Raw genomic sequence first — 25218 nt, 5'->3', positions numbered from 1 at the left:
TCGCGCTTGCACATACACACGCACGCACGCACAAACATGTAGCTGGGCCATGAATAATTCTTAACAAAAAGACAACACATACACATACGCACGCACACGTGCATGCACACACACACACACACACACAGACAGACAATTATCACATACTGTATGTTCATATACTTGTGCATTGATATGCAAACATATTGTACATACTTTATGCACAGCACATAAACACTTTGCGGCAATACCGTGGAGAGACATAAAGATACATTAATGTGCATACAGAAATGCAAAGACACAGTGCCTATTAATGGTGCAGTAGTTAAGACTTGCCTCTGGCACCACATGTTCCCTTATAATCTATGATTGAATCACGTCTGTTTGTTCCTCTCGTGCCTCCCCTCAACCTCCCAGAGGTTGTCAAAGTGCAGCCCGGTGACCCCCAGGGGTCTTGAGGGAGTTCCAGCGGGTTCCCAGCTAAATGATTGATAGTCAGGAACCAAATAGACCCTATCGGTTTGTGAGTGTACTGAAAAAGGAAAAAACTCCTACACACTATCTTCAAATGCAGTTGAAAACTTTACATTACGCACCTGTCGCCTGTAGGTGTGCAAAAGCCTTGCTATTTATGGGATTGTGAGTGTACAAATGGAACCAAATGGACCCTTAAAGGTCTGTAACTACAGTAACTGAGAATGTACAAATAGACCCACATTTGGTTCCATTTGTACACTCTCAGAGTTAACACTAAGAATTTTACAGTGTGCAGAAGTAAGGATGCAAACAAATCTCTTTGAGATAGAATTGAAAGGGGGAAACAATTCTGCTCTCTTAGGCCAACACCCAAACACAAATCAAACAATTTGAGCATGTAAAACCCTCTCTATTACTGTGTATGGGGTCACAGTGATGACAATTGTACAAAATGGAGGTCCGTGGCCTAACGCATATCAAACTGGGGGTCCTTGAAATGAAAAAGGTTGAGAATCGCTACTGTCCTCCGATATCACAAAGAATTATACGTACAAAGGAGGTTAATCTGACACAGGGTGAAGAAAAAGCACGCACACGGCGCATCATTTCATTAATGGCCCCAGCATTTCCAACCTAGATACCTCTCATCTCTTTCTTCGCCTCTATCTGTCAGAGTGTGCAGCCAGCTGCCAACGCTCCTTTCAGCATCTGTGAATAATGAACGCTATTCACCCATTGTCCACTGGTGCTTATGACCGCAGAGTAACACTGCTAACAAATGCATTCAATTTCAGGGGGGGGGGGGGGGGGACCTGCTGCTCCATGTGGAGAGTCATAAACCCTGTTACACACACACAAACACAGACACAACCATCATATGCGCACGCACGCACGCACGCACGCACGCACGCACACACGCACGCACGCACGCACGCACAATAATTGAGTTCTCAGCAGGCGCCCGCAAACCAATAACACGACTCCATGATTTTGTGCATGGAGGAGAGGAGATGGGAGACAGATTAGTGGTAGCATTAGCTCTTTGTACTGTACACCAAATAACTCTGCACTGCAGGACAGCCGAGGTAATAGCATGCTAGCGCGGCCGATGCTGTGTTTGTAATTACATTGGACGAGAGATGGTGATGGTACTGCGACTGAATATAGCTGGCCGATGCCACAGTGACACTTTAGACATTACGATGTTTTCATTTCCCCCTTTTGGGTATGCTCTTCATATTCTCCATATTAACCCCTTCTTATTTGACAAAATTGCCAACAGCACAAATGCTGTTGTACAACTGTCCTCTGGTAAAACACTATAGTACAATTCCATTCACACCTGGGAGCTGTCCAATATAACCACACGCCTCTGATATTGAAACAGACAGACGCGAAGCGGAGTCCGTGGCCTGGTGTGTCGATATATGTATGGTAATACCTGCCTCAAAAAAGGGGCATCAAAGTTAAATGAACACTGAAGATTTGACTGTGCACTTCCACTTCAGTGGCTAGAAGTTAAAGAACAACAGCATTGTTCAAGTGTTTCTCAAAGGGGGACATTCAGAGAACATTGGGTGGCGTGGAAACAATCATTTTGAAAGTGAGGAATCAAAGATTGTTTTGTGATCAATAATGAAAGCTAATTATTATTAATAACAATACTATCTGGGATTGATATAGTGCTTTTCTAAGTATTCACAGATGTGTGGGACCAAAGGAGCGACTGCCACAGTTTGTAGCAGAATAAATAATGCAATGGCATCGCTGGACTATTTTAAGGTTATCTAATTCTATTAGACACAGGCTTTTTTCATGAATTCTAAAATTGGCAGAAACTTAGTTTTTGGAATAATTAACCCCTACTGTATTTATCATCCTGGGGTTTTATAAGACTTTTCACGCCACATGTCCCTTACTGAAAATCCTCCTATTTGGCATGCGGTTCAAGAAGCAATTTGTATTCAATGTTAAACTCTGTTTATTAAGGAAAGTATACTATATATTTATATCTGGCGGGGCATCAGACAATGATCCCTAGAAACCAATTATTCTCGACTGATGCATATAAAACACAAAGCCTACTAAGTGTGGGTGGGAGCCGAATTCTAGTACATTCGAGACACAATCTGCACGGGAGACTTCAAACTTGCCACTCTGCTCTGCTTTACACCCCATGCAGTCTGAAGGTTGAGTCGGATGAAATCTGAATTCTCAATTCCTATTGACTGGAGTCCTGAGTTGCTTGTCTGAATGAACAAGTGAGAACACAGATGGAGGTGAATCAGAGAGAGAGCAATGAAAAGAAGACAGGGAAGGAGGGAGAGGGAAGGTAATGTCAAGACAGAAAGAGGGATGAAGGGATGAAGAAAGAGAGTCAAGGAATGGATGGAGGTAGAGATGGATTGAAGGTAGGGATTGCAGTAAGGGAAGGAAAAATCAATGGAGGGAGAGAGAGTTTGCAATGCGCTGTGAGCTTGTAGATCGGCTATTGTTATATCGACTATAGATGGCCGATGTATACAGAACAGATAAAGTGGTTCAACTGATTTTGATTTAATGCATTAACAAATTTAGTTGGCGACTGATTTTACTCAAGGTCCCCTGGGTCCCCACTTTGAGAAGCCATGCATTGAAAGGAATGGAGAGATCTTCGCTAAATGGAAGAACTTACGTTCATGGGAATGTTCCAGGCCATGTAGACGTGGGACTTGTACTCGTCCATCCAGACCTCGGCAGCGCGCAGGGCATTTCGCTTTGCATAGTAATCGATGTCGTTGTTGTATGGCTTCTTGGTGCGCTCGATGTGGGCCACCCTGGCACACGGCAGGACCTCCATACTGCCCCCGCACTGCCACACCTACACCACACAAACAGAAAAACAACACAAGGTTTCAGCTTGAGCTCACAAATGACAAGCCAATATGGACTGTTACTGCTTGACCTAGTGTTTAAAGAACAAAGATGTTCGAGACGTAATGAGAAGAACGCTCAGAGATTCTCCTTTGCACTAGCCTGGGATCAATACCGTTTCCGGGTTTCTGATTCGGTCGGAGCTGAAATAACTTTATGTCATCAGGCGGCCGGAACAGGCCGGAAAGCCTGGTGATGCGAGGTTACCTTTGCACAGTGCATCACACTGCACACATACTGTAACTGAAAATGAGTTCACAGCAATGTTGGTTATTTGCTTTCGGAAGAGTAGGCGCCATGTGGACAGGTGAGATATCTTTACCCAGAACTCTGTTAGACACATCTTTTTGTTGTTGTGCTGTTAGCACCAGCAGGTGTACAGCAGCATGTATCAGAACAGCAGACTAAACATAGCATGCATCATCATCATCATACAGTTGAGACAAATAACTATATAAGACCATAATTAATTCTGATCCCTCCCCGAAAGGTTTTATGTGTTCTGACCCCTTATCTATAATTTATATACATTATGGATAATTATTATGGACTTAGATTGTTCTTCGTCTGAACTATTTAGACCTTCAGCATTGATAGACGCAGGATAAATGTATGAAGAAGACCACTGTATATTATTGCGTACACTACACACACACAGCAATAAGGTTGCACTACCAAACAGATTGACACATTAAGAAGAGAGAAAATCTGCAGACTCCACTTTAACGCTGTCACTATTCTGTATTGTCAGGTGTTTCCCTTTTTAGTCTCCCTCCTATGTTTATCTTTACCACGGCACACATTTGCTTGATACAGCAATTAGGTGTTACAGCCCATTATTTTCTGCTGAAGTGAGTGAAAAAGCGCATGACAAATGATTCTGTAAACCAATGGCCTGTAAATACGAGTGTCCCCTGAGAGTCGTTCAGTGACAAGCCAGAAAAAAGAAATAAACTACAGTACATTAAAACAACACCTAAACCTTTGGGGTAATATGTATGAAGTCATATTTTGGTTTAATCTTCGTGGTCAGTACACCAAAAAAAACGCATAAGTCCTGTGTCACTATTACAGTCTCCATCTGATTTGTTAAAATATTTATCAACACTAGTGGACTGTTCATTATTCTATATGCAACCTGTATAGTAACGGCAGTACTGCAAAATAGAAATAAAAAAACATTTGAATGAGATACATGCATGTAGAGAAAGTGTGGAATACCCCCAGAGTGTAAAAAGGGAAGTAATATACTCTTGCCATTTTGGCCAAAATAGATCCACCAAGGTATTGATTGACTCTAGACTCAGAGGCAGTGTGACATCTGATCTGACTGTGACAGGTTTGATACCGAAGGTTTGTAAATAGTGGCAGGCACGACGTCAGCTGATTGAGTGGATTCTCTCTGCATTCTCTAAAAATATATTTCCACACCCTTAAAATTGTGTTGCAATAGCTGAGGGCAAAAACATTACAGGTAGAGTATGCAAATTTGGCAAACATCCCACACTGTGTGAAAGAGGCTTAGCACCTATAGTGGCAAACAGAACAACTATAAGAATAGGACAGCATATGGTAATATCCTCCCAGCCTTACAAATTAACTGCTGAATCTCCACCAACGGCGGTCTCTCAATGACAATCACCACAATGCCTAACAGATGCTCTGACAATTAACATTTCTCTGAACCTAAAAACTGTACCCGAAGCTTGACGTTAATGTGTGGGAAGAAAGCGCTGCAAAACCACAGACTCTCAATTAAGTCAAGAGCAAGGGGGAAGTCGTTGCTGTGTCGGCCATGTTTATTTAACGACCGACAAGTAAATATACCTCCTCATGGATTAGGATAAACGGCATACGGTGGACAGCTTGTGGATTCAAATCAGTCTCATTGTGTGATAAGTATGTGGTGTGGTATACTGTATGTGTTTTGTTTGTACTGTGTTGTTTCAAATGGCAACACGGTGTGATGACATGATGTAAATGGAGAATTCACACCAGTAGAATGTGATGCAGTGGTGTTGTAGTGCATGCCATTGTAACTAGTGGCATTTTGTGAAGTGAGTTTCATGGTATGTTACAGTTACTGTAAAATCCTGGGTGTTGAGAGAATACAAATGTAACGAAATGTGCCCTTTATTTATGTATTTGTTTACATTTGTACAGTATCTGATTTATGACCTCGGGGTCTGAGACACACGCCAAGTTTGAGACCGATTGGTCGAGTTATGCCCGGGACAGAGGGCAGGCAGGCTGGCACACATGCGCGCACACACACGCACACACACACACACACACACACACACACACACACACACACACACACACACACACACACACACACACACACACACACACACACACACACACACTTGGTAAATTATAGTATATCGATTACAACAATGCTCAAGTAGAAATGTGTGATTTTGCATCATTTAATTTTATTTATTTATTTATTCCGAACATATTAAAATATAAGTGAGGAAAGACAAAGGAAATAAAAGGAAAATTAGATTATTTAAAAAAAAAATAGCGCCAAAGAATATTGTACATAGTTAATTGTCTCCACCAGGCCGAAGGCATGGGGAGAGAGTATGTTTTGCACTCCGTCCGTCCGTCCGTCCGTGTGTCCGTCCGTCCGTCCGTGTGTCCGTCTGTGATCAACTAATCTCCGGCACTGTTAACCCGGGCGATGCCACATTTTGCACACACACTCCCTGAATGCCAACGATGAACCTCTGCCCCAAAATTTCCAGAACGGCCTGTTATAGCGCCACCAGGAGGCCGCTTTGTGCAAAACAAGTTTTTGGACAGTACACCTACAGATTTTGTCCAAACATCACGCAAATTGGTACACAGTCTCTCTAGAGCCATTCAACGAAACGCGTCTTTCAGATTTCTCAGACTCCATCCTGATTGGCTAAAATTGGCTCCCAAAGTTCGCAGGAGTGCTTAGTTTCAAACAAAATGCTGCAAATCATGAACACATCGTGTGATTTCCGTGAAATTGCGCACGCACATTCCCACTAGGCCGAGGAAGAAATGCCACGTGAACATTTTCAACTCAGCCTCATGGTGGCGCTATAACTGGCCGAAAAGTGTTTTTACCTCCAACTGCATGGATTTGTGGATAACTTTGTATGCCAACTCCCTAGAGGCCAAGGAAAAACCTTTGCCTGGAATTTTTCACATCTGCTCTTTATAGCGCCACCAGGAGGCCGACATATGTAAAACACATTTTCTAATATTACTCCTTCAGATGTTATCCAAATTTCACGCAAATCGGTACACGTGCTCTCCATAGTCATGTGATCAAGACGGGTTTGTTTGATTTCTCATAATCCACCTTCATTGCCTACGATTGGCTTCAAAACTTTTCAGGAGTAGCCCGCTTTGTACCCGCTTTGTACAAATCGCCACAACTACTCAACGCAGCGTCCGATTTCGGTGAAACTGTGCATGCATATTCCCACTAGGCTGAGGAAGAAATGCCACTTGACAGTTTTCAAATCAGCCTCATGGTGGCGCTACAACAGGCCAAGCTGTGTCTCACACACACACACACACACACACACACACACACACACACACACACACACACACACACACACACACACACACACACACACACACACACACACACACACACACACACACACACACACTCCTATTCTCCTGGTGGAGACATGTGCCCAGAAGGGCACTTTTTCTAGTTTATGTTTATGTTCGAAAAAGGAGTATAGGAAGAAGTTTAGGGAAAAACGTATCATGTCCTATACTCTTCTTTGTGTATCTCAATACATCATAATGATCTTCAGATAGATTTTTTGGCTTTCCGCCCTAGTGTTTACACACTCACAATTAATAACAAAGCGGAAATAGAAAAAATACAAACAAAAACAATCAAGGATATAAGATAATACAACTAAATATATGAATACACTACAATGTATAATCATAGTAATAGTAATGACTAGGGATGTCCCGATCACGTTTTTTTGCTTCCGATCCGATTCCGATCATTTGATTTTGAGCATCTGCCGATACAGATTCTTCCAGATATTTATATTTAGAACATGTTTATGCCATATCACAATAGTACAATATCCCAAATCACAGACAATATCCAGTCTAATATCATGATGTAAGGGATAATATCTGGCTAGGTGGTCATTGTCGGGAGATAATTCACCGACAGGGAGTTACACTCCCTGAAGGTGAATTATATCCCGACAATGACCACCTAGCCAGATATTATCCCGCTTATTACATGGGTAACTAACATAAATTAATACATTGACCCAAAACACAACAAAAAAAGTATTCCATAAGTTTGCGCTGGCTGTGTGTGCAGCTGCAGGGCTGCAGCACTGTCGGAAAACAAGGAAGTGAGTTGATCAAATAGAATCCATTTTCGGGTCCTGCTTCGTCTATTTCTCGCTCAAATCTTTTCAAAAACATTTTTAAGAGCAATGTTTAGCTGTAAATGACATTGTGTGTCACTAGTGTGTGTGTGTGTGTGTTTACATGGCTGTCATGTTGGAAACAGCAGTAAATCAAGCGGGGCGCAGCCGCGCAGCTGGTGCTCAGAGGGTTTGATTAGGCAGCGGTCTGTTATACAGCGGAGTGGTCATTATTGACACATAATTCACTGCTGAATTAAGCGATTGACCAATCAGAATCAAGCATTCAACCAAGCCATGTAATAAATGGATATAACATTGATAGTAGGGATGTCCCGATCACGTTTATTGGCTCCCGATCTGATTCCGATCATTTCTCTCTTTTGGAACAACTTCTGGATGTTTTCCGGTAATGATTTGTGTTCTGCTTTGTACATGTTTTTAGGTCAACCAGATCTTTGAATTTTAGTGCTTTTAATTTGAGTCATTTCATTCAGTCATTGAGTACTGCTGTTTGCTAACAGTAACCTCAGCCACCAACCTCCCATATTCCCCACTGATGATTCACAGTGACCTTCTAAGATTCCTAGTAGAAAGCGTTATCAGACTTCCTCCATTTTTGCTTCAACAAATGCGTTTCAAAACCACTGGATGGGATCGAGTGGGGAAACAAAAGGTTTTGCCATACAGGCTACAATACTGTACAGGCTACTGTACAGTATAAGTATGCTCCATAACGTACTTATCAATGCTAAACATGTGTGTCAGGGTTGAAAACAACTAGCCTCTTGTAAATTCAGCTATTGGCCTATGCCTTGATGGCTGAGACATACATTTGGCAATGTGTTATCTCTTGGGTTTCATTATCCAGGTCTTTGTTTAAAAATCAATACTCTTTATTGTGTACGCATACATGTATGTGCACATATCTGTGTGCGAAGGTGCATGTGGCCTTGAATATAGGTGAATTTCTTTTATAGATAATTGAGTAATTGCAGGCAGCCAAGCACTAAAAGCAGATTGAATATCAATAATTGCCCTATGCACATTTCCAGAAGGTCAGATACCTAGCTGGGTCTGTGTGAGCTACAATTTCCCTGCATGACATTATAGAAGAAGCATGGATGCCAGGTTGCTAGACACAAAGAACCCACAGTATCTAGCAAAACCAAGCATTTCAGGAATGCTCTTTGACTGAACACCATGTCAATCTTTAAAGCAATACTACGGTATACAAGTTTGCAAGTTTGGCACAGTAACATGTCTTGTTTGCCATGAGCAGTAATTCCTGCATTCAATCCTTTCCTCATGAATCACCTTCCTCTGTTGCAACAGCGCGAGAAACCAAATTCAACACAATTCCATTGGCAGAACACAGAGACAACTCAGCGCCCGCCGGCCATGCAGTTCAGGTGCAGTATCACTTCACTTCCCCTCAGGCTGGTACTGTATAAATCCTAATTCCCTGAAAAGGATTGGCACATCCCAACCATGGCACTATAATAAAAAAACATATTATTACAAGTAAGGGCCAAGGGGTCTCTCTCTCTCACAAGGTCACAAAGCAACCAGCTTTAACAGATGACATTATGAATGTAGGCTTACCTTTATCCAAAATGAGCAAACTATTCTCTATATTAAAATAATGCATCCATTTACTCCTCATTAAAAACAGGGGCATAAGGGTCAGTTTGCTGCTGTACTGTCTGATGTGCTAAAACCTGTTTACATCAGGGAGCAGAACAGACTTTAAGAGTCTGTGTGTAAGTACTGTAAGTCATCTATGTGTGGCTTTCATCTTATGCTGTTTGCTGTTGATCGGCAGTGATACCAAGTGTGAGGATGTGAGTGGCTCGGTGTAATACATGCACATGCACGCATGTGTGTGAGAGAGAGAGAGAGAGAGAGAGAGAGAGAGAGAGAGAGAGAGAGAGCGAGAGAGAGAGAGAGAGAGAGAGAGAAATATATAAAGGGATAGAGAGAAAGCAAACCGAGCAAAAGAACATCATTCCACCAAATACAGTACCACATTAGCCTGCAGGATGTGTATGATGTGTAAGCATGCGCCTCCTGGATGGAGAAGACGCTCCTCGTTGCAAATTGTATAGAAAAAGGAGCTCTTCACAGTATAAGGAGGAAATGGGGCAAGTGGCACTTAATAAGGAGGGAAGAGAAGAGAACCATATACCGGTAGTTGCTAAATTAAGTTTACTGACAATACAGCCAACATCCTGGAACACGGTGTCTGTGGAAAACCCACATTTGAACATTCATGAACTCTGATCCGACCTTTCTCCGAAACCACAAGGCATTAGCTGGAGATTTGGAAGGAGAAACAGGTGGCATGCAGCACAATACTGGCTTCACACCGTGCATGTCACGCTCCAGAGTTATCTTATCACTCTACTCCATGCACACGCACGCACGCACGCACGCACGCACGCACGCACGCACGCACGCACAGTGTGGTTCCAGCCCGCCAAGCTATTAGCAAAACAAATCAGACCAAATGGCTGATGTCCTTTTTTTCTGGGCACAAAAGACATCATGATAATGCAATGATTGCTCCTGATACTCCTTCTGCTGGAAAACACATTGACTCCCTGCTGACAGCACCTTTACCGCTGTGTCTCTCCCGCCTTGTACACTCGCATGGTAAATCATTGATCTGAAGGTGCAATTATCTAAGCTGACAAGTCACATTACAGCATGTTTGTTCTGTATTAATTAAACCAGTCACTGCAAAATGAAGTGGCATTCACAAACTGACATCACGTTTTATATTGAGTATGCTGAGTTAAACTATCAGTTACTTCACTTAAGCAAGGGTCTGTGATATCTTTCATTGTGGTTTTGAAGAAAGGTTTTCAGTTGAAACATTTTATTGTATAAAAAACATTTTCTTTATTGTGATGTCAGTCTTTTATTCTGCCAAGACCTGTGCCTCTTCTATATAGGGGGTATACAGCAAGTGATTTGTTTTTGGAAATAAAAAAGAAAGAAAATCTATATTCCGATAGCAATCATTGTTTGCTCACTCAGTAACAGAGGTCCCCTCATCTCTCCAGCTGTCTAGTAACATACACACACCTGTACTGTATTTGTAGCCAAATCATCCCTAGAAAAAGAAATGTAGGTACAGTATGTGGTAATGCATTCATAAAATAAAAATAAAAAACATAGTTATCATTGATAGTTTGGAAAAACATATCTAGGGAGAGTCTTTCTTGGCCTACTGGCACAGCATGCACTGCAAACGGGGCATGATTGGACATGATTGCACAAACGGGGACTGATTGTTTTGCGAGATTAACACACACACTCTCACGCACGCACACACACACGCACAATGACATAACTATCTCAAAATAATTACACATATCTCAAAAATAATGAGAAACTTTCTCAAAATAATGGCCTAGTATGTAAAAATGATGACTTTGTATGAAAAAATAAAGAATTTCCCACTAAGTCACTATTTTTGAGTTATCTCATTTTTGAGACACTAACTCGTTCTTTTGAGACATGTCTCATTATTTTGAGATACTATGTCATTATTTCGATAAAATGTATTTTTGCATCACATTGGTGGAAATGGGCTTGCATAGGAAATAAAAGCCACTTGACGGGCAACAGTTGAGCACCACATGCACTGCATTAGCATCAAAGGCACATCATAAAGTCTAAATACCAAATAATAACTTACTCTTTTGACATCCTGCACTGTAGGTCATTGGTGGTATATATTTTTAGAAAAGCCCATTTGGCTTTGACCCCAGATAAAACTGCAGAGCACATCATTAAAAGGCAAGCACTTAATAAGAGAGCATTCACTTTGATGTACTGGTAATGTAATTGCTAATTTAATTTGATTGCCACTGTACACAGTTACTTAATTGGGAACAGGGCCATTTGGGTGATATGCTCCACGTCGACTGCAGAAAACATGAGCTGTAAAGAAAGCACAAAGTGCTGTTAACAGAGGTAAACAGGCTTCAATTAGTTAACACAGTAATAATCAATACCGAGGCTGACTTACAGTCATTCAGTCAGTAGGGATCTGTGAATGGAAAGGCACATTTTGGCCTGTATCACTGCTGTGAGACTTATTGGTAACATGTTGTGCACATAGCAATGCAAATGATCGTATGACCTAAATCTGAATACAATCCCCAGAGGGACACATATGGGAGTTCAAAAGTCTGACCAGTAAAAGTAACCAAAAAAACCACACAAGATTGGCCCACAAAGTGTACAAAAAACACAACACAATAACCTAAACAATCAAGTTCCGACGTCAACCTGAGTTCTTCACATTAATGAATGAATGAATTCATTCATTATTGAGCTATTCAGCACTGCAGTACTATTCAGCACATGTCAACTGAGTCGCATGCACCGACCTATCTCCCTGCTCACTGTAAAGTACAGCATATGATCTGTGCAGGGACAGCTCCAGGCGGGCAAGGGGGGGCTTTAGCCCCCTCTGGTGGAGGCTTAGCCCCCACCCTTAAGTCTCCCCTCCAAACAAGCCCAATTGACTGACTTCGATGTAAACCAAGATGCATTAGCCCGCCCTCTAAATAGCCAGGACCCCCATAGCACCCCCAGTCAAAACATTCTCGAGCCGTCGCTGGATCTGGGCCAGTCTACAGGAAGTCCCTCCACCGCCCCTCTTTAAAAATTCACCCCAGTCTGTCAGTATTAGTGCAGTAATAGGGTTTCTCCTCACCTCTCTGAGCAGCTTCTTACAGCTTGAGGTCCCCCAAGGGCATCCTGCTCCACTAGTTGCAATGAACATATCATTGAGGCACATTTTTATCCATTGTGCCTGCCTTGTAGTACCTGTGAGTGCAAACATTTTCAGCTTGGGTGGTCCCAATGGGAGTAGAACCTATTAACTCTGGATGTATTTGTGCCGTATGTGCTTTTCACTGAAGTACTGTCCTAGGAACCCCTGATCCTGGTAATATTGGTGTCATGCTCACTCTTTTGAGCAACAGGAGTCATGCTTAAGCACACGTCACCTGCCTAGTGGTACTTTCCAAAATAAAAAGTAGCTATCGAGTCCTTTTGTCAGTCAAGGTAGAAAGGAGGCAGCGGTGAAAGGAAAGAAGCGGCTTGTGGGACCCTGGCCTGGATGATGAGAGAGAGAGCTGCTCCAGGGTCACATCACATGGTCTTAATATTTCACCTCACTCTGCGAGGCTGCTGAGTGATTTGACAGACAGGGTGGAACAATGTCCTGCAGGAATGAACAGAGGGGAGAGGCCTCAGATGTGTCTGAGTGACACTGGATCTGTCGCCAGGGGGTCGCACAGAGTTTATCTCTGCTTTTATTGCCTGTTCTCTATGCATGACTGACGTCAAGGGCAACAGACTTGGGATTGGGGAAGTGACCGCAAAGCACCCACGAATAAATACAAAACTTGTCATGGTGGCTAGTGATGTTGAATGGCAATGAAGTATAGCTTGTCTGATATTATTGTCTCCACCAGGCCGAAGGCATGGGGAGAGAGTATGTTTTGCACTCCGTCCGTCCGTCCGTGTGTCCGTGTGTGTGTGTGTGTGTGTGTCCGTGTGTGTGTCCGTCCGTCCGTCCTTCCGTCTGTGAACAGCTAATCTCCAGCACCGTTAACCCGGTCGATGCCCAATTTTGAACCTCTGCCCCAAAATTTCCAGAACGGCCTGTTATAGCGCCACCAGGAGGCCGCTTTGTGCAAAACAAGTTTTTGGACAGTACACCTACAGATTTTGTCCAAACATCACGCAAATTGGTACACAGTCTCTTTAGCGCCATTCAACGAAACAGGTCTTTCAGATTTCTCAGACTCCATCCTGATTGGCTAAGATTGGCTTCCAAAGTTCGCAGGAGTGCTCAGTTTCAAACAAAATACTGCAAATCATGAACACATCGTGTGATTTACGTGAAATTGTGCACGCACATTCCCACTAGGCCGAGGAGGAAATGCCACATGAACATTTTCAACTCAGCCTCATGGTGGTGCTATAACTGGCCGAAAAGTGTTTTTACCTCTAACTGCACGGATCTGTGGATAACTTTGTATGCCAACTCCCTAGAGGCCAAGGAAAAACCTTTGCCTGGAATTTTTCACATCTGCTCTTTATAGCGCCACCAGGAGGCCGACATATGTAAAACACATTTTGTAATATTACTCCTTCAGATTTTATCCAAATTTCACGCAAATCGGTACACATTCTCTTCATAGTCATGTGATCAAGACGGGTTTTTTTGATTTCTCATAATCCACCCTCATTGGCTACGATTGGCTTCTAAACTTTTCAGGAGTAGCCCGCTTTGTACCCGTTTTGTAAATCAGCCTCATGGTGGCGCTACAACAGGCCAAGCCGCGTCTCACACACACACACACACACACACACACACACACACACACACACACACACACACACACACACACACACACACACACACACACACACACACACACACACACACACACACACACACACACACACACACACACACACACACACACACACTCCTATCCTCCTGGTGGAGACCTGTGCCCAGAAGGGCACAGGTCTCCTTTTTCTAGTTTGTCTTTGAAATGAAGATGGCAGAAGTCCATCTGAAAACATACAAACAAACAAAAAATAAAGCAGAAATTCAAAATGCAGGTTAGCCTCTGTCTAGTGCTGCCCTCATGAGAGTTATTGTAATACATTATGCATTGTTCTGAACATTGATTTGGTAAAAGTATATCAATGAACATGCTCATGCGCTGTCCATGCAAGGTTACTCATATGTATGCACACCCAAACACATTTGACATTTTGTCATACTGCTATGAAAATCAATGGCTGAGCTAACAGCTTCTTCATATGAGCCATCACACACATCAGATAATTGGCATTATGGACCCATATGCTCTTGACACATGCACAAATCAATGAAGATGTAGCCAATGCTATGGGTATAGTTATGGCAGACATGATTCTCCATTAAGCAGTCTAAGTCAAGGTCACTATTTCTCAATAAGGTCACATTAATCACTGTTGGGTTTCTTGGCATGCCATCAGGAACATCTCCCGTAGTCTTGATAAGGTTGGCTAGTCATTTTCAGTGGTGGAAAAAGTACTTAAGTAAAATGTTTTACTTAAGTAAAAGTGTAAATACTGCAATGTAGATGTACTCCGTTACAGGTAGAAGTCCCGTATTAAAAATGTACTCAAGTAAAAGTACAAAAGTATCGACATTCGGCATCAAAATGTACTTAAAGTACTACGGTTAAAAGTACTCATATTGCAGAATGGCAATATGAGTACACCCAAGTTCAAAATGTATACAAAATCTTTTGAAAATAGCCAATCTACAAGATCGGCTAGTTTCAAATGGCCAAAATGTATATAGGGTTGAAGTGGTTAACACTTAGGCCGCTATCATTTATTGAAAAATTAGGATCTAATTCACGCCAGCATTTTTTTTATTTGAGCTCTTATTTTGAAAAGCCGCCATTTCCGGTCCATGAGCAGTAGTCATAACCTCGGAAGCTACACGGAGCGGACAGGCCTTGTTTACCATCTGAAGCCAGACCGGAGCTCTGCAGAGCTCCAGATCGTCATATCTGTGCCGTCAAAGAAACGCTGTTTTGACCAAAATGCCATCTGGGACAAGGAATAGGAGATACAGGCGATTGAAAGAAATGGATAGAATGGATTATTATGGCGACGACGATCTAAGATGGGCGATCCAGTGCTGTGCTAACAACACAGCTAGCTAACCGGCTAACGTGAGTAGCATTATGGCTCGAGCAATCGAACGCGCCATAAAAGCGCAATTGCCGAAGGCTGTCGGCAATGGCGGTAAGCGTCAGTATCAAAATTAGGCGTCAATTGACTTTAATCGTCGGCAATGTATGTTTTCTAATCAAAATTTAAATCTCCAAAGTAACTATTGTACCTGTAACTAAAGTTTTCAAATAATTGTAGTGGAGCAAAAGTGGAGAACATTTTGGCTCTGAGATGTAGTGGAGTTGAAGTAAAAGTATTGGAAATTGGAAATACTCAAGTAAAGTACAAATACCTCAGCATTATACAGTACTTGAGTAAATGTACTTGGTTACTTTACACCACTGGTCATTTTCCTCAAGTTTATGCAGTGCATGTTGTGGGGAAAAAACGGCACGTGCTGGTCCTATTCAAACAACCCCCACAATCAATCAATCAATCAATCAATCAATCAATCAATCAATCAATCAAAAAGCTAAAATAAACCCACAAATAGTTCTGTGTCCCTTTCATAAATCCCTTTAGCAGTTACTAGTATTACTGTACATAAATCCTCAGTTACATGCAGAGAACTCCTCAGTGTTGATCTGTTTTGTTGTGCAGGTTTGCTGCTTTAGCTTCTCTTGGAGTGTAGTAGCCTACTGCTTCAGTGAGTGCCGTGCAATGTGGTAGTCAACTAAAATAGTTGAATGTTACAGTATTTACAGTAGTACAACATCTTTGCTGCTATACAATACAACATTTTTGTACTGTATGTATGTTGACCTTCACCAACTGATATTAAATTGATCTCGGCCCTGATCACGATGTTTTGCTATTGATTGGATTCTTCGTTCAACCAGAGGGTGATGTGGCATATGGCACAGCTAAAGTCGAGACTTTTTCAACTTAGAAGGCCCCTAAAACCCAGACCCTCAAAAACACACTGCTGGAGGAGACACAAGACTGCCACCATGACCAAAACCATTCTAAACAATAGAGACAGGCTCGATCAAGGTCTAACCCTGGCAAGTTTTACACATTGAGCTTCACAGATGCACATTATCTGCACATTGTCATTGTAAGATAATAACTGCGTGGATCCCAGTGGATTACATGGGAATTCCAAATCCTTATTCCAAACTAAGGTGGACAAATCTTTAAGCAAACCCAAGCTAGAGGATTTACTTGAAGCTACAATTAGCAGAAAGAAATAAAGAATAGCTTCACATCCACAGGCTGGTTGTAGCCACACTTGAGCTAATGAGTGTGCGCTCACTTGTGTCTGGGGAGTTTAACACTTCCCTCATTTTAATATAAATGATTATTTTTGTGCCCAAGGGACTTCTCTACGCAGAACTACTCTGTTTCAATGGCACACCAAGAAATGCTCATTAAAAGCATGGAATATCCAAGCTGCATAGATGATGTGCATGCACGTCTACCTTCATCCATCTTTTTGACATTACAGAGAAAGACCTACAGTATGTCCTTGCTGTACTATAAACCTAGGTGTACTATCTGTGTATTGTCCCTTCATTCACACTAATTCTCATTTCCCTTTTGATTGATATTCTTTTCCACAAGTCTGTGAATAACATTTACCATTCACAGTTGGCTAAGATTTCTGTAGCATTCACAGTTACAGTCAGTTAAAGTCAGTCAAAATTCTTGTGTGAACAAGTAGAGGTAAAAAAAAAAAAAAAAAACAAAACGAAGGGCTTCAGTCTGCTATATCATGATCTTGCCGCCCTTCTAACAGCGACAAGTACAAAGGAATATTCTCTTAATTCATGCTAGCAATAATTTTATAAGAATTTGTGTCAGTTCTTTTCCCACAAAAGTTTTGATTTTGGCTTGATTCATTTCTTGCAGAAGGCAGTGCTGCGATGTTAGGCTGCCCCGCTACTCCCTCCATCTGTAGCACGTACACTCCAAATGATTAGGCTCAAGGAGCCAGCCTCCATCTAAACACCAGTGTTAGCCAGCTGGGTTGTGTTGACAGACAGATATAGAGGGAGAAAGGGCAAGATGGAAAGACACAGAGAGCCAATTCTATCATAGTGCCCCATATTCCTAAAAGCTGCTTGTAACAGAAGGGCCTGTGAAATTGCAGCTGAATCAGTGCATCTCGCGGCAGGTCCTCACATTTTTGGCCCTTTTGTTGGATTCTGCCAAATAAAACTAAGACATCTACAGTGCCAATTAAGCATACAGATTAAAACAATTATATAATAATTGTAACGAGCTAATAAACTATTTGCCCTTGTCAAAAGTTTATTTCCTGGTGTTCATGCTCTGAGAGAGGGAGGGAGAGAGAGAGAGAGAGAGAGAGAGAGAGAGAGGCTGATGCTTCGAAATAGACCATATTCACACGGCGGTCTTGACATTTTGCATTTAAATAGTAGGCTGGCAACGGGGTGGTATTTCGTTAACTTAATGGCAAGATTGGCGCCATGTGAATATGGTGAATTACTATTCATTTAAAAGGAAAATGCACAATCCATTTGAGATCATGTTAATTACCTCACGAGTGTGTGTTTAAAGATACCTTAGGTGGGAAATACATGCAGTCACACTCGAAAGAGGTCCTTAATTAAGTTTATGATTCATGCCAGATAGTAGGTCCACTGACAAGGTCTGTCTAATTACAGTAGTTGTCCCTCTGGGCCCAATCACCACTGGAACCTGTCTTTGAGGTAACGGTATAGCTTAAGGAAGTCATGTCATACAACAGTAATTCAGTTGGATAAAAAGTCGAAGGAATGTGCTACCCATCACTGCACTTTCCAAATGCAATGGCACATTCCTGCAAAAGCGCAATCTGAAGCCACTACAACAAACAACAAGCATACTGTATCTGATTGAGTTATCCAAGCACATTGCCTGCAGATTCACAGTGTTTTAGAATTGCAAGCCTATGGTAGATTTATGTGGAAAAACAACTTTCGAACACTCCGAGAATGGATAGAGTACAAAACTATGCAACACCTAATTTAATTTGCAATGAGAAGATATCCAGTTGTTCTGAACACTCAGTTTTCATATTTGTATCTGTTCTTCCTGTCTATCATCAGTTTCAGAGCTGCAAGCTGAAAGGCATATAGTATTGAACCAGGAGTAAGTAACTCTCACTCCATTAAGCCCCGGTGGATTGATCCAAGCCACTAAATAATGCAGGCATTGAAAAAGACAAATGATTGATCAATAGCCGATGTTCTCCCTTATTGTTACCTGTACACAGGAGTGAATTGACGAAAAGCTCCTCCCATGTTCCAGCTATATGAAGGAAAGTATTCTGGAAAAATGTAATTGGTCATGCACCAGGCCAGTAAGACAGTGGCCAATAGAGGGAATTCACATTACAGTTACATACAGCAAGAAGTCAATAATTGATTTATGGAAACGACCAGGTTTTCTGCTAGAATGACCCCTCCCATGCAGAGGATCCACTAGCATTCCTCATCATGGCATTTATCCAATAACTCTCCGCTTCCATCGTTGCAGTCTGATGAACTTCTATAGCCAAATTGCTCAGCAGCCTGAGATTTGTACCGATCTTCAGGAATGGCTCTGTTTGTTAGAAAAGGCCCAGGTATAGCCCGGGCCCCCTCCATCATCTGCTGCTCACTAGATGCGTACTGTACAGTATGTGGTGGTGAGTTTGCAGCTGTCCAAATGGTTGGTGTCCACAGATGGTTGGGACTTAATGTCGGGTCCTAATGACATAGCTGCCCTTTCCAAGGTGACAGGAGAAATCTCTTTTTTTCTTTTAACTACATTTGTGTGTGTATTCACAGTGTTGTTGTTGTCTCCACCAGGCCGAAGGCATGGGGAGAGAGTATGTTTTGCACTCCGTCCGTGTGTGTGTGTGTCCGTCCTTCTGTCCATCTGTGTACAGCTAATCTCCGGCACCGTTAACCCGGTCGATGCCAAACTTTGCACACACACTCCCTGGATGCCAACGATGAACCTCTGCCCCACATTTTCCAGAACGGCCTGTTATAGCGCCACCATGAGGCAGCTTTTCACATGTTTTACCTAAAACTGCACCGATCTGCGTGAAACGTTGCATGCACACTCCCTAGAGGCCAAGGACAAACCTTTGACCTGCATTTTCCGCATCTGCCTTTTATAGCGCCACCAGGAGGCCGACTTTTGTAAAACACATTTTTTGATATTGCTCCTCCAGATTCTGTCCAAAAATCTCACAAATCGTTACACAGTATCTCTATGGTCATGTGCGCAAGTCGGATCTGTCCCATATTTCATATTCCATCCTAATTGGCTATAATTGGCTTTCACAGTTTGCAAGATTGCCCCGTTTTGAACAAAAGCCTCAAATCATGAACGCAGCGTGCAATTTACGTGAAATCTTTCACACATTTTCTTACTAGGCTGAGGAATATATGATATCCCACCCTTTTCACATTGGCCTGTTATAGCGCCACCAACAGGTTGATTTTTGCAAAACACATTTTTGGAACAAAATGCCTCAAATCATCCAATTGCCATCAAAGGCGTATGAAGAAATGGCACCCTTTTCACATTGGCCTATTATAGCGCCACCAGGAGGCCACAACCTGACCTGCCCTGGTGGAGACCTGTGCCCCGAGGGGCACTTTTTCTAGTTTTCTTTTCTTTTTATCTTCAAAGTTTTGTTTTGCATTAGGACAGTGTAGTGAGTCAGGAAATGGCTACAAAGATGGAAAGCGACATGCAAGACGTCACAGGAGCTGTGTTTGAACTCAGGTCCTTGTGACTCACAACTCACAAGTAGCATATGGTCATTGCGGTAACTCGCTGTGCAACTAGGCACCCCCACATGTTGTTTGTTTCATACTTTAGTATTGTAGTTATTCAAGTCTCTCTATGTTTACCGACTCTGTACTAAAATACCAACATGTTTTTGAGATTGTGTTTAACTTGTGTTTAAGAAATCACAATGTGGGAGAGTGCGGTAAGATGAGCCATTCTTTTGCAGTTTCCATTACTGTGGCCAGAAAATACAACTTTCAAAACAATAATAAAATACATGCTATTCATCATAGAATAAGTCAAAATGAAAGAAAAACATTGCTTTTATCTGTCTTCATAAACTATATGTAATACGTAATTATTCACGTAGGCTACAGTATATATTTTAAGATTGTAATTGATTTAATATAGGCTCAATTTACTTCAAACCAAGTTACTAATCTAACCCTATAGAACCTTACATGGGAAGCTGGCGGCCCGTGGGCCACATGCAGCCCCCACCATCACTTAATGTGGCCCGCAGGTTAATATCAGAATACTGATAAATTACTGATTTCGGCTGTTACAATTCCAAACATGCAAACATGAGCCACTTTAATTACTTCAGTCTAAATATGGAGCTTAATGACTAGATCGGCTATCTTTGCTACGACAGTATGCAATGTGGCCCTCTGGAGTCTGGAGTGAGTGTGGAACTATAGAGGCCCTCTCCATCATCAATGTTGCCCATCCCTGCTATAGACACAGTCTTTGTAGAAGAAAGAAGTTGTTAGCAGGACAGAGCAAATATCACCTCTGATCTATAATCTAAAGTTGCAACTAGCATAAACACTACCTGATCAACCTTACTTACATCTACTCCCCTCAGACACATGAATCATTACTGTATATCGAGAGTTCAATAAAAACACTTTAGTTTGCAAAAAGCACATTTTGGCTCTATTTTACAAACTACATGATCCAAACCATGACATGGCTGCTGTGAATGTTCCTTTGGTACTGCATACTACATATTGTTTTTTGATTCCTTGAAACGTAGGGTTGTCCAATGGCTCACCTACCCCATTCTCCCTACTGTACAACAGCAGTAAACCATCTGCATCTCCTTATCATATTGCATGAGCTCAGCAGATCCAGATGTGAAGCAGATGTCACAACAACCTAAGAGCAACATCAGAATCAGATAGCATCTGACCAACGTTTTTCTGTTTTGAAGCAGCACCTGTTAAGAATTACACAGAAATAATGGTTAGCTAAATGGACTTCTGGCCTGAAATTAATATGGACTCAAGTCCACATTAATTTCAGGCCAGAAGCATTTAAAAATGAGTGTGGTGTGTCGGCCTGGAAAATTGTCTCAATGTTTGTGTGTTAAACACATCCTAACTAAGCATAAAACTAAGTATAAACTTGTGAAAAGAATTATGAAATTAAAACAGCAAGATCTCCCTCCAATAATAAATTGATCAAATATATATTATATAATTAGTATCAAAGCCCTTTGACCTTTGACAAATAAAATGAAACTGAAATGGAAATCAGTTCTGATGGTTACAAAAAACTGTTTCAAACTGTAATAAACCTTAGATGCTCTGTGTAAGTGAAATTTAATTACAATCCTCCTCTGTGGTACCTTGTGTTCCGGCTACAGCAGATTTTAATTAGCTTTATTCTCTTCACTGTGGACAGATTATAAGCACAGGCGCCTGGAGGCACAGCCCATGAGGTTAAAAACACAGGCCTTAAAACAAGGTGTTTATTAATTACTGTGCAAAAGACTTCTACTTGCTTAAAGAAGTATACTGTAACTGCACATGTGGTGTGTCAAGGGTGTCAACCTCAGAGGACTCTATGACACCATTATGCCAAAACTAAGAACTTTGTTAAGGGTTCTCCAGCAGGAAGGTGGGCCATCTTGTGCTGTGGAAGTTGAGGTTCATATTGATTATTGAAATATTATGATTAGGGGTGTAACGATACATTTTAACAGCGATACGATACGTATCACGATACATGGTTGACGATACGATACATGGACGATATTGGTTCATTATGGCGATCCGATCCGATTTAATGATTTGAAATCGATACAGTAACTATTTAAAATACATTGACATTATTTTAAACTAAGTAATTAATCCCCTCTTTTATCTTCTAAAAATTGCTAAATACCAAATGTACCAAAAATGTAGTATTGATACAATCGATTATTTGCATAGCAAAACGATTCGATACCGATTATTTGCATCGCAAAACGATACGATACAAAATCAATGTTGCTGTTTTCATTTCGATATACTTCGATTCATGAAATTAAAATCGATTTTCCGATGCAGTTACTATATCGTTACACCCCAAAGCTCATTAGGTTGTATTAAACGGATGGATGGTGGGCCTGGGTGGCTCAGAGAACTTATGGTTATGGGGCTCATTCCTTGTGCTCAAAATGGGCCTCATTCCCTAATATGTGAAATGATCTTGCTTTGTGAGCAGATCATTGCAAGTAGAGTCACAAGTAGTCATTGCATATAGTTGCCACAAAGTTACAGTATGTGTCCTCTGTGGTCATTTTTCTGTCTACATGAGACTTGTTTATGGGAATAGTCCACAAGAACTGTCTGTGAGACCTGTCGGTCAGGTGCATGCAGGCTTTAACCACAGTGCATATGCCCTGATGGTGAATGCAGCCAAGTGTCATCTTTGTCACATTTCATCATTCTTCACAGTCTGTGTTTTCTGAACACAATAAATAAATATGTTTAATTCCACAGTGTAATTCAGTTTTACTTGGAATGGTAGCGTTAACCTTTGATAGAGTATATTTACATGCATGTGGTGCTAGAGAGTTCCAACTTCCCACTGTACAGTACTGCCTGAAGGGACATGGAAATAAAAGGCAATGTTCTGCTCTCCTGCGGTTGCTATATCAGCAAAGCCACAGCGAGACAGAGAAGGGTGAGGTGAGAGACGCATGATGCGACAAATGTGTATTGACAGTTCTGGCAGAAATCATCATCTCCATCCTTGGCTGTTGCCCTGTTTCTAAACTCATCCTCGTGGTAAGCAGAATTTTAATTTCCAGACATGTAGGTTGTGAAAAAGGTTTTGAAGGGGGAGCTAAATGTTTTCATAATAATCCCAAATCGCATGCCATTGGGACATGCGGCAAAATAAGCTGCTTTAATACTGTCTTGCTATAGAAAACAAGATGCACCTGCAACTGAGATAAATACTGTATAATGGAGAAGAGTCTGGCTCATATTTTAACAGTTATTTGGCAGCCTGCAATCTATACAGACGTCATCTTGATGGAATATAGTCACTACATGTGTCTGCCCAACACAATGAATTGCACTCTGTTACATCTCAGTGAGCTACTGTAGGCACAGTGATGTATTAGTCAAGTACAAGTAGCATTCAGGGCTGGACTGGGTCAGAAATTCAGCATTGACATTTGGCCGAGACCACCAGATAGCAGATACTCTACCGAAATAAATAGTAGTGGAGTAAAAAGTGTAATATTGACCTTATCAGATTGTATAAATAAATATACATATACATAAAGATATGTACATAAAATACATGTAAATCTCTAAAGTAAAGTAAACGTACCTCAAAATTATACTTTACAGTACTTCAGTAATGTGCTTACAGTAATTATTTTTCCACCACTAGCCTTTGTAGTATAGTCTTGCCATACTTCTCTGTGCTCATCACTTCTCTTTCACATCCTGCCCAGTAAATTGTCCCTTTCTAAAGAAAGAAAAATAAAACTCCAGCGAGAGCTGTCTGATCTAGTTTCCCTCCTCGCAGCTGTGTACTATTCTCTTACATCATTACTCAAAATTGACAACCACCACACTTCACAGTGCTATGTACCACCGGTGGAAAGTAACTAATTACATTTACTCAAGTACTGTACTTAAGTACAATTTTGGAGTAGTTTTACTTTACTTGAGTATTTCCAAATTTCAATACCTTTACTTTTACTCCACTGCAACTATTTGAACATTAGTTACTATTTGAATTATTATTTCAAAACATACATTAACCACTTCAGCCCTATTTAAACGTAGGCTATTTGAAAATAGCCAATCAACAAGCCCACAGTGCGTCGCATCGCAAGCTTGTAGAACTGTTGTGTACATCCAACCACCACCACCACCACCACACAGTGCTATGTACATCCAACCACCACCACCACCACCACACAGTGCTATGTACATCCAACCACCACCACCACACAGTGCTATGTACATCCAACCACCACCACCACACAGTGCTATGTACATCCAACCACCACACAGTGCTATGTACATCCAACCACCACCACCACACAGTACTATGTACATCCAACCACCACCACACAGTGCTATGTACATCCAACCACCACCACCACCACACAGTGCTATGTACATCCAACCACCACCACCACACAGTGCTATGTACATCCAACCACCACCACACAGTGCTATGTACATCCAACCACCACCACCACACAGTGCTATGTACATCCAACCACCACCACCACACAGTGCTATGTACATCCAACCACCACCACCACACAGTGCTATGTACATCCAACCACCACCACCACCACACAGTGCTATGTACATCCAACCACCACCACACAGTGCTATGTACATCCAACCACCACCACACAGTGCTATGTACATCCAACCACCACCACCACACGGTGCTATGTACATCCAACCACCACCACCACACAGTGCTATGTACATCCAACCACCACCACCACACAGTGCTATGTACATCCAACCACCACCACACAGTGCTATGTACATCCAACCACCACCACCACACGGTGCTATGTACATCCAACCACCACCACCACACAGTGCTATGTACATCCAACCACCACCACACAGTGCTATGTACATCCAACCACCACCACACAGTGCTATGTACATCCAACCACCAC

At 41.8% G+C, this 25218-nt stretch overlaps 1 protein-coding gene across 1 annotated transcript in view; it reads right to left on the bottom strand.

Annotated features, from left to right (window-relative positions):
* galnt9 (polypeptide N-acetylgalactosaminyltransferase 9) overlaps positions 1 to 25218 on the bottom strand; it is a gene marked incomplete at its 5' end in the record, with an annotated part of 114033 nt that overhangs the window by 12849 nt on the left and 75966 nt on the right. The window contains one exon of the mRNA XM_079516512.1: positions 3131 to 3316. Coding sequence (XP_079372638.1) covers positions 3131 to 3316 — 186 coding nt within the window. The remainder of the gene's footprint in view (positions 1 to 3130; positions 3317 to 25218) is intronic.

Source organism: Electrona antarctica (genome assembly GCF_951216825.1).
Source record: "Electrona antarctica genome assembly, chromosome: 12".
Lineage (NCBI taxonomy): Eukaryota > Metazoa > Chordata > Actinopteri > Myctophiformes > Myctophidae > Electrona > Electrona antarctica.
Note: the sequence above shows the minus strand (reverse complement) of the source record. Positions and strands in the feature narration are given on the sequence as shown.